Source organism: Strongylocentrotus purpuratus, unplaced genomic scaffold (genome assembly GCF_000002235.5).
Source record: "Strongylocentrotus purpuratus isolate Spur 01 unplaced genomic scaffold, Spur_5.0 spur5_scaffold_11, whole genome shotgun sequence".
Classification (NCBI taxonomy): Eukaryota; Metazoa; Echinodermata; class Echinoidea; order Camarodonta; family Strongylocentrotidae; genus Strongylocentrotus; species Strongylocentrotus purpuratus.
This window is the reverse complement of record NW_022145596.1, coordinates 4,773,124-4,784,877: the sequence shown is the minus strand read 5'-3', so window position 1 is coordinate 4,784,877 and position 11,754 is coordinate 4,773,124. Positions and strand designations below refer to the sequence as shown.

At 37.7% G+C, this 11,754-nt stretch overlaps 1 protein-coding gene across 1 annotated transcript; it reads right to left on the bottom strand.

The window, feature by feature from the left end:
* Window positions 1–277: 277 nt before the first annotated feature.
* Window positions 278–1,048, bottom strand: LOC105438703 (box A-binding factor-like). The gene has a single exon (XM_030981245.1). It carries the CDS (start codon window positions 1,046–1,048, stop codon window positions 278–280), a length of 771 nt encoding a protein of 256 aa, XP_030837105.1.
* Window positions 1,049–11,754: the final 10,706 nt, after the last annotated feature.

Below are 11,754 nucleotides of genomic sequence, written 5' to 3'. Positions count from 1 at the left end.
AATGCAATCCTCCAGTGAAATGTATAAGGCGTTTGTTTGTTTATTGGCGTTGGCCAATTCCTCCACTGCCCTCTATTTCCCAATATACTTTGTTTCAATTCCGAATAGTATAAATAATTGTTTTGAATAGTTATATATACTTTGTAATAAGTACATATAGGAAAAACGTTTAAGTGTAAACACGGTATAACACTTGGCAGTAATGTGAAATCTACTCATACTCGCAATAATTATCGTGGAAAGAAATATTAGTTACAAAAGCAAGTTTAAATGGGATTTAACTTACTGTGGCACTCTCGTGTTTGATAGAACCCTTAATGATTGAGCGGCACGTCAAAGAGAAGTCCTGCCGAATCATCGGCATAGTAGTCCCGACGCCGTCTCTAATATCCTCCATCATCATGCCGTTTATCGTCATCTCCATATCACCGTTCATATTATCATCTCGGGAAACCATATCTGTTAAATAAGCGATGTAGCTGGTCGCTAACCGAAGGGTTTTGATTTTAGAAAGTTTGGTGTCGGCGGGAACGTTTGGGATGCATTCCCGAAGATCGGCGAAGGCGGTGTTGATGCTTTGCGTTCGACGGCGTTCCTTTCGGTTCCCCACGACGGCTTCGTCGACGGGATTGTTGTCGACGGCCCGGCGCTTCGGGCCGCGCTGGATATGGGGATGGTGGTGATGATGGTTGTCGTTATGGTGGTGGTGGTTTACGACTTGTTGGGTATTCATACCACAGAGTTGTTGCTGCTGTTGTTGCTGTTGCTGATGATGTTGTTGGCTGGCGAGGATTTCGAGATTGGGAATGGTGTGGGTGCCGATCGGGCTATTGCCGTGTGGCGCGAGTGATCCGGGGCTGACTGACGATGCCGGGCTACTGGACGGCGCGCTATCTAACATCGCACTGCACTCGAACGATGCCGCATCAAACGGGTTTTCTAGTCTACCCCCAGTCGATCTCGACTCGTTTCCAAACTTCCACTCAGATTGTTCCTGATAAGGAGGACGATGATGAAGATGATCACCACGATGCTGATGGCGAGGCATCGACGTCAAAGAAACACCGCCGAAATGTTCGACAAACGACCCGTTTTCGAATTTCTTGTCGATCCCCTGGTCATTCGCCCTTGACCTTGTTGTATTCGATAAGTAATCGAAAGGTAGGTCGGATGATATAACGGTAGAGTTTACAACACATCGGCAGCTGCTGCCATAATACCCCCTATTATCTTTGCATGCATGTAGCTCTACCGGAAAAGCTGGATGCTCGCTGTGTATGCTCATCGTATTCTCGTCCTGTCTCTTTTTAAAACAAATCTAGTCGTTAACTTTGTTTGGATTTCAAATGATAGAAGTAAAAAACCAACTTTGACAAATGACAGTTTCATTCAGTGTCACATCGTCATCCGAAACAAGTTTCTCCTTGGTTCAAGATCAGTGAAAGATAGAGAAAAGCTCTGCATTCGTTGAAGAAAGTGAGAAGTTCACAAACGTCGTGAAGACGAACAGTTCTCTCTTCCTGCTGCGAGCTGCACAAATTACAAAAAGGTAGAGAAACACATCGGCACCATGCCTCGCGGGGGAGTCGGAGTAAATAAAAAAGAAGAGAACGCGTGTTCTGTTTAATTTCGTCACAATGAATAAATGAATGACCCTCTCTCACACGAATGTAGTCCAATGTGACACTGCTACGAGAGATAATTATCTTAAGCCACCCCTGGTGTCTTTCCGGTGAATAAGTGTTTGTAAGGCTATGCTCTGGTACTCCTCAGTGTTGATCTGATGAAGCGTCCCAGAAGCCCTAGACTCGACCCCCGTCCGTCCCAGACGTGATGGGCTCGGGTTTGCCCTGATCAGGACAGCGGCGATGACGTCACCCTTCCCATCTTCTGTTCATTTGAATGATGTAAGGACAAAATAATGCTATATCAGGCAATCTCCCTCACATTAGAATTTTTTTTTTTTTTCTTTCATTATATTTTTCTCCAGGTTTTTTTTTTCTCCCTGTACGTCCTCTAAATATTTCGTGTCTCGTCTCCTCTATTCTCTTTCTCTCCCCTTTCTTTCACCCCCCCCCCCCATTTTCATCTCTCTTCTTGTCTCTCTTCTCTCTGTCTTTCAATGTTTCTCTTTTCTATTTTCTACCTCTCCCCTGTTATCTCTCATTATCTTTCATTTGCCCTCTCCCATTCTCGTTCGTTTTTATCTCTCCCTATATAACTCATTGTCTTTTCTCTCTTTTCCCCTCTCTCTCCCTCTCTCTCTCTCTCTCTCTCTCTCTTTCTCCCTCTCTTTCTACCTCACATCCTCCTATATTTCTTCCTTCCCTCCTCCCTCCCTCCCTTTTTCTCTTTTCTATTTCATTTCCCCATCATGCTCACATGATTATATGAATAACCCTATATAATTATATGTGATGAAATTACGGGACCTATTTAGACAGATACCAACTTGGTCAAACTCATTACTCACATAATCTAATTAGAGACAGCTGTTAATGTCATCTTCAGTATGTTTGTAAAGAGAAGGTTTTATTTTATACGAAATCATAGTGAAAATCGTTCTTGTATTATTATATTTGAGCTATCGACAGTGGACACATGATGAAAATTCACAGTAAAATAAACAATAATCACAAGGCCAGTCGAGGATCTTTACTTCAAAATTATTCCGAAAGTCTCGGTAATCATTTGACTGAATTTGTTTTATATAAAGTGAAAACGTAACCATAACCACTTTTGAATGATTATTTCAAAATTTGTTTACAAGTGCTTTATAAATTCAGGCACGCGCACGCGAACGCTCCCAATTCGAAGATGATGACAATTTATTCACCAATTATTAAACTGGATTGTCCTTATAATATAAAGACTTCCGTTATTTCTATGCCTCGCCGATGCCGGTGGCCACTCCAAGACTTGCGCCAACAATAGACACACCGACAATCCAGACCTCGGCAATTATTTATAAATGGTCGATAATTGAGCTAAATTAGTGAACCGGGCGGGACAAGATTATCTTTTAAATAATGTCTGCAAGATATTCTGAAGTAAAATCACAAATGATATGTTTTCTTCTTCCGTCTCCCAATAGAGTAGGCTATTTAATGTCTTATGTGAGACTCTACTTATTTTACTTTAGCATTTCCCATTCCATTCCTGTCGGTCAATAATTATTGCTTTGTTGCACTGAGTTGCTGTTGCTATTTCCGATTTAGCTTCGATGGTTTTTTTCTTTCCAACAAGTTCCAGCGTTTCCTTCTCCACGTACAATAAACCACTGAAGTTGTATCCCAAAGTTTTACCGTGATTTCATGTTATTATTACCTCACTTTATTTGTTAAATGTTAAAGTAAATCTGTTTGTTTCTTCTTAGCACCATCCTTTTCACTGGTTTCTATCATTATCTAAAGATTTTAGAACGGTCAAAATATTCACAAATATTAATAAACTATTTCAATGACCATTACAAATAACGATCATCTAAGAAGATGACGAATGGTAGAATAAACATTGTAATAAACTATACTTAAATCAATTTTATACGTTTGCAGGCCAACGGGGAATATCATATAAAGACACCTTTCCTAAATTTCACACCTTGCTTTCTGTCAACACGTCATTAGTATATGCGACTGGGTTGGTGTAGGAGCGGCACACTTTCAACAATTCTGAAACGCCGCTATCTTGAAAAGTCGCAGTATCGGTGACATATCGTATTCACACAACATTCATCAAAAGTGTCATTCATGTCACGTGACGAAGCACTGGTGCAATGCGTCTGTCGTTACCCAAGATGATAAGAAATGATTAAGATGATACCTCGAATTCTCAGAACTTCGGTTTTTGTATAGAAAGACCTTTTGCCCTTTTCGCGCAAGTTTAATCAGTGAACAATAAAGTGATGTTAAAATATCATGTTCTGTCATATCAGGGTTTCATTTTGCCCTATTGTCTTTTAGTTATTAATTTTTATGCAGTTTCTGTGTTCATGTAACAGGTTAAGGCTCGGAAGAGGGCAAGCGTTAATGTTTGGTTCTCATAAATTTCTCACAGCTCGAACCGCTGATTTCTGTAAAGCAGAGCCTACCCCTTCAAGGCTCGAGGTTCGGGTGGCGCCATTTCAACATCTTCGAGAGTCACTTAAATGCGATAGGGAGGGGTGTTTTTATTTGCTTTGTTTTTAACCATCTTTTATTTTCTTTTTTGAAAAACTTTTTTCTCAATTTCATTTCTATACCACGTAAATCAATAATAATGAAATCGTGTGTTTGCGATTGAGGCACCGTGATTGCGAAGAGCGTGTGTGACGTGCAAAATCGATTTTCAATTATGATGAATGGCACTTGAGGGGAGTCAAGGAGAACACAACAAAACAAGAAGACGCTTGTGTAAATGCATGATCGCCACCCCGTAAAAGTGTTTACAGTATCTTTTGGATGCCAAGTTTGTGGGAAGAGCTGCTAAGTAATTCATTGACTATCGCGTGTCGTAGAGGTTGGGAGATTTACAGCGGTACCGCCAAGTCCCGACGGGCTAGACGTCTCGGCACCGCTATTCGCTCTCTGCTCGGTTACAAGAAAGAGTCCTCCAAGCAGCTCATCCACCAAATATCCTATTTCTCCTCCTACTCATTTTCCTCCTCTACTCAACTTCGCTACAAATTCCCGTCCATATTTGCCTTCGCTCCTTCCTTCGTCACCCTGGCCATATTATTATTCTCTTCCTCCTCCTCCTCCTCCTCCTCCTCCTCTATCCACCTTTCTTTTCCCCTTCTCTTCGTCCCTTTTTCCTTCGTTCTGAGTCTTACCGTCATTACCGTCATCATCATTCTCATTCTCCCTATCTTCTTCAGTCTCATCCTTTCCCCTCTCCTTCTCCTTCTCTACTCCTTATTCGTCACCCCTTCTCGCCCCCTCGTCATTGTCGCATTCTGCGCCATTTCTCGTCACCTTCGTTCCTATACGCTCCTCCTCCCCATACTCTCGATACTCCTCACCCACATCCTCTTCCTCTTCCTCATCCTCTTTCACCTCTTCGTTCTTTTCAGCCTGCTTCTTATTTTCCTCCTCTTTATCTTCTAACCTGTCATTATTCTTAAGCTTCCATTTTTCCTTATAGCTCCCGAGCTCCCGCCTTTAATATGGCGTCATATTGTACAGTAACATTTTCAAATATTTCCATATTTCTTACTCCTATAATCTTCTCCTATGTTGTTATCTTTTGTAATCCTATACTTCTCACTTTCTCAACCGCCATTCCCTCCTCCCCCTCTCTTTCTTTTCCCCTTGCTCTGTCTCTATTTCTTGCTATCTCTGCCCCCACTAATACCCCATGCACATTCGTCATGTTCGTAACATCATTTTTCGTTTCTTCCAAACAACTCTCTCTTTCTTATCCATCCACATCACTCGATCGTACCTTTCACTTTATGCTTCCTTCCTCCTCTCCCCAGCTCCTTTCCGAAGATTTATGTTTTTTAAGTGCTCGGTTTACCCTAAGATGTGCAATTAAGGGTATCGTTTTGACTCAATGTTATTGTTTTGCGGCCAAGGTTATGAGCGAGAGGAGGGTCGCGTTGCCCGGCAGACGCGGGGGTCAGAGCGGGTCGCGCAGGTGTGGCTATATGAGGCAGTTTCGGTAGCAATTATACCCAGTTTATGCATTCAAATTCATTATTTATGCACACTTTATACGATTGTAATAAACTATTTCATTCGTCCATCACTAAAGCTAACCTTTCCTTGTTCTCATTGAATTTTTTATGCATGATTCACCAATATTTTTATTAGTTTTAGTCGTTTCTCACTATGCGCTGAGTTTCATTTGGTATATTTTTATTGCTTTGATTATTTACGATTGTGCTCATGTATTTTGATATTGATAATGTTTCGGCTCGGATATTGTTTGTCGAACAATATGATTTCCTGTAGGTCGGCCGGGAAGTCGACATTTCACAAATGGCATAATGATTGGTGTTGATAAAGTTTGCTCAGGACAGAAATACCCCTGCCCCTTTTTGCCCTAAAACTTTACCGACTGAGAAATAAACAATTAAAATTAATGTCGTCGCCGTGATACATACCAACGTAAATCATATCATTCCATTACCATGAATAATATGGTATTATCTGCATTTGGCATTCATTTTTAATGTAAGTCTTGAATATTTGGCAGCAAACAATATTTTATTTCACGAATAATATGTTTCAAACATAATTGCATGAAATAAGCAATTAAGATATTATATTCACTCCCGAAATTTTTCTTTCTCTCTATATCTATCACGTTTTTTCTACTATAGTCTATAAGTATTGTCTCTTTCTCGAATTAAACGGGATTCTACAGGAAATGCTTCATCCATCTACCTGAATGTTATGATTTGTGCATTATTTCTAAGGAATTCAAACAGTATCATCTAAACTGCTACAGTACTTAAATGAGAAAAATGGCCGCCATCAGTTACAGGACCACCAAGTACGCCCGCGCAACATTGACCTTGAGCCGAAGGAAGATGAATACAGATGAAAGTCCTTGAGTTTACGAGTCTTAAGATTCCAGTATTTTTTGTTATGATAGGGTTAGTTTCGATCCATTCAACTGTCATCTTCAGATACATCACTGCAGGAGTTGAGATTGGAAAGACTGTGAGCAAACAACGGTAATGAAGGAGAACTACATAGCGACTTTGCAGAAGAGGAGGCTGATACAGTGACATATTTTTGAAAAAATAGTGTAAGAGAGAGAGATAGAGAGGGGAGAGAGGGGTAGAGAATGAGAGAGAAAGAGAGAGAGAGAGAGAGAGAGAGAGAGAGAGAGACAGATAGAGAAAGAAAGAGATAGACACACAAGTCACAGCTATATCGAGAGAGCGAAAATGCGACTAAATGAACAGACTGATTTTCTGATTATGTCAAAAAAAGACGTATCTATACGAGTATAAATTCTTGTAGACGAGAAAATGTATAGAAGTGTATAGAACATGCGCCTTTTCGTTTAGAAGATGATTTTTTTAAGATCGGAAAGTTCCCCTAACTTCGCCTGTTCCCCATTTCTAAAGAATACCCCTTTTTTATATTCCATTCGACAATCGTAAAGTATTCAAAGGGAATATTCTTGTCATGTCTTCAGCATATTGATGATCTCCTGCATTCCAAAGCCCCGTGGAGTAAAACCAGCAATTATTCAAATGTTCCCTGAAGATTGGACGTAGAAGGGTAAAAATGTCACGGAAACCATATTTCAATCACCACATCAATTAGGGACATTTTACACCAATGACGACCTAGGGGAGGAGGGGGCGAGAGAGAGAGAGAGAGAGAGAGAGAGAGAGAGAGAGAGAGAGAGAGAGAGAAAGAGAGGGAGAGAGAAAAACGGGAATGGGAAAGGATGAGGGGACAATGGTATGATTAAAGATAAACTTGAGTTCTGGTAAAAAAAAAAATGAATTCTCACAGAATCTAACGAAACTTACACTGATTGTTCAAGATTACAAATAAATGTCATGTGCCAAACAATTTTGGAAGAAAATGTATACTGGCTGAGTAATGAGCATAGAAAGATAAGGAAATCAGGGTAGTACTAGCCCCGACACCATGTGTGTTGTCCCATATACATCTTTCTGTGTAAGTAATTGTTACTTTACCAAGACTCTGCCAAATTTATGATGATTTTGATGACTCCAGAACCTCATTACACACCATTACTTACATGCTATATGATTAACTTTTCTGATCCATTCCACACCTTTTCTTTCACAATGCAATCGCATTACCAGAACTCAAGTTTATCTTTAAATATGTATATTATAGTGAGCCCTATTTTATTATTAATATTCATTATTATCATTTTTATTATCATTAATATCATTTCATCATTATAACTATTATTAGTATTATTGCTGTTAATATTTATCATTATTATTATTGCTTTAACCGATACATATATGTTTTCATTTTGTATATACTTATGTTTGTGTACGTTATAGAAATTCTACATATTCATCATTATTTTCCTCTTCCTCCTCCCCTCCTCTTTTTCATCTTGTCCTTCTTCTTTTCTTCTTGTACTTAATATTATAATTTCTATCATCATTTTAATGTTGTTATTATCATAATTATAATTATTATCTTTAATAATTGTTTTCTTTTTCTTATCGGTCTGTAAATATTACTATTTTAACTTATTAACTGTGTCTGTCGGGGACCCCACTGGAAATAAGCTCTCGAGCTTTCGTGAGTTATCCTGTTCAAGCTGACTTAACTTTGTTATTTGTGTATATTGTTGTATGTTGGAAGCTTGGCGAATAAAAATCAATCAATCTATCAATCGAACCAAGTACTCTCGGGAACCAGTACATGAATCTAAAAATGTGTTCAAACTTTTGAAAAATTATAAAACTTCAAATGTTTCAAATATAGTGTCGAAGAAATGTGAACATCAAATGCATTTTTGTTTTGCTTTTTTATAATATAAAAGGATATTGATTCTCCGTACTCAGTGAGTAAGACAGACAATATCCATTAGAGGTTATTGACTACGCATAGCTGTGTGATATCTAGAACAACTATTTGATTATCTTAGACAAAATCCAGATACAGGAATGGGTAACATATCTTGATTACCTTTTCCTGTCCTGATAATTATTTGCAATCCCAGTTTCGGGAAGACCTTGTACACTTCTGAGGATGCGAGTATCTAGTTCTAAGGGGGGGGGGTGTTTCACAAAGATCCTAAGTTGGACTTAAACATCATGGAGAGCCATTGGTAGCCTTAAAATAAAATGTATTCAAAAGCCAAAATTCAAGTATTTTAGACTTTTCATAAATTCCACACCAAGAACATGAAATATCCTTGATAAGATATGAATCAACATTTTTTGCCTTTTAAAATAAATTTTACAACATAATTATTTCCAATGATGCTAACGGCTTTCCATAGTTGTCAAGTCCAACTTAGAGATAAGTTCAACTTAGGATCTTTATGAAACACTCCCCTGTATTTGTTCTTCAACAGCTATAGTCAAATCAAAGTTTCCACGGAAGTTACCATTAACAGCAAAGTTACCATTGATGGTAAGTTTTGAGCAAAGCTTTGAGAGACAGTCCTGGTTCCAATAAATATAATTTTTAAAATCACACACTTTATTTTTTTTAAATAAGAAGAGAAAGCATGGTTTTAAAAAAAAGGTAAATTCAAGCCTAGGCTATTGCCTGTATGAGGACAGTACAAGACGGAAAATAATACACATAATTATACTTTTACATAAAAACATGAAAACAGGATCAATATACAATGGAAATAATGCAACGAAAGGAAAGGAAAATAAATATATTATTATAGCAAATGAGAAAAACGGAAAATTTATCATCATTATTAAGTTGATATGTTATATATTGCTGCAATATAATGAGAGATTAAGTTAGAGTAAAGAACAAATGAAACATTATCAACATTATTGTATTATATGTCATTATTTTGCAGCCTATAGGTCATAAGAGACAATCGAACAATCCTTACTTATTTACATTTTTAAACGATGTACTTTGTTTGAGGTATTAATAGAAACTTTAATAAAATAGAGGCGGAATGATCCCAAAATGAACGAACAGAAGCTCACAAATCTAGACTTTCACACGGACATGACAGAGGATCACATGACATGCATAAGTGACTTCCCTGTCAATGGACTTTGTCTTGGTTTTGTGTCTGTTTCTTACAACCCAACCATGATATCATCATTGAAGGACATTAATTAATGGGTCATCGCACTCTTATGATTCAGTAACATTTCTTTTCTCTTTCCAATAACAAAATGGAGAGAAAGAAGTTTTAAAATGAAATCGTCCTTATTGCCCTCATAACTGCGCCCGTCAGATTTTCCATATTAATCTTTTGGAAGTAATATCTTGCACGTTAACAACAAAGGAAAACGTTAGTTTCCCTTTTGAAACCATTGTTGCAACTGACATTAAATCCGAAACGCTTAAATAATCAAAACATATACCTACTTGAAAGGTATAATATAATAGCGATCTTTTTTAGTAACAGTTTTTAAATTAAAATCATTCTTATCTCTCATCTTGGACTAAAATGTCAGTCTACTTTTTTTATATTTGTTTAGTCGGTGATCCAATAGTCTTACAAACTTCGACTTTTATCACTAAAAGGCTACTTGAAAATTATTTGTTACAAGTGAATATTGCTTTGTAAAATGAAGATGACTTGAATCCTTGTAAATCTCGAGACAAAAATGATAAAGAATATTTTCTTTTTTCATATGATTTTCTTAGTCGGCATTTTGTATGTGATGCCAAGTACAGAGACGATCCGAAATAATGTTATGTTATAATGATCATACAGATAATTTAATGACGAACGCAGTTAACGTAACGTCAAAATATTTTGCTAATTGTTTATAGTGAATAACGCTAGCTCAGCATAACAGTAATTGGAATGAGAAACTATTCATGAAGAATTGAGAAAAGTGTACTATTGGAAGGTTTATATATAATATTCAGTACGTTCCTTTATTACACACTCATTATTTTAGGAGTAAGTTTTCATCTACATTGTCTGAAGTTAACTGATTCTGTCATGAGTCATGACACCAACAAATATATCTAACAAGTGATCTTTCAAAGCTTATTCTTAAAGCATCACACCAAATTAGGAGAAATAACAGGCGCCTAATTTTAGCACCTTTGTCGGTGTCCAATGGCGGATATTGTCCATGTAAACCGGATTGTGGATCCATCAGTGGGCAGGCTTTGGACACGCCCAGATGTTAACAGACGTTGTCCATTCACATCGGATTCACGTACACTCATAGGCATAATTGTGAGTATTCTAAGGATAATTATGTTATTGTTGCAACCCTTTTTTAATTATCAAATCACTTACTTCTGATGGTAAGTTTGTCTATAGCAGCAATATTAGTTGTATCATTAGAGAAAATTCCACATTTAAACAGTGTGTATGTCCCAAAAAAATGTCCTTTCTTGAAAGAATATTTTTGGAACCCTCCGAGAAAAACAATGATTCAAATACCCTTTGAAATTTGTCTTTGACTGTGCCAGTACAACGTTGAAACGTTGCAGAACGATTGATGTTATAGATTGGTATATTCTAGTTGAATAGTATTAAATAAGAGCTGTATTTTTCCCTTCTTCATTAAGGAATGTATAGCTAGGCTATACTGTTTATTGTTTCATAGTTGCCACAAGCAATCACTTAATTTTGAATCCGAGTGACAATGCTAAACGTTTTGCCTCGCTTTGGGAATGTGTAATTGATTCATGTCAAAGTGACGTCACACCTGTTTGATCTGAGATGTTGCAGATATCATTACTCATGAGACATTGTGTCTGATACTCAGGGTTTATTTCTGTCTGTATTTCTAGAACCATTACGCTCCAAGTTCTAACCCTCCTCTTCCTTCTTCTCCCTCGTCCATGGTCAATGTGATATAGTAGGCCCTTATCTCGCAAAGGGGTGTAATTATGGCTAGCAAAACTGTGTAAGCTGATAGCGAGAATGCCACTTACTAAAATAATGATTAAATTCGCCTTTTGATTGTAAAAACAATGTTGCACAAGTCTCATCATTTACCTACATGGCGGGGGGGGGGGGGCGGTTGGAGCTAACAATGAAAGGGTACTTGTGAAAATGGAACAGCAGCTAGTGCACCTTTAAACTAAAGGGTGAACACATTATTTGAAAATATCCCTGTTCAGACGTCCGTAATTCATGACC

Coding starts and splice junctions, on each gene's coding strand:
- LOC105438703 (XM_030981245.1), bottom strand. CDS start 1,048: ATGCCTCGCCATCAGCATCGTGGTGATCATCTTCATCATCGTCCTCCT.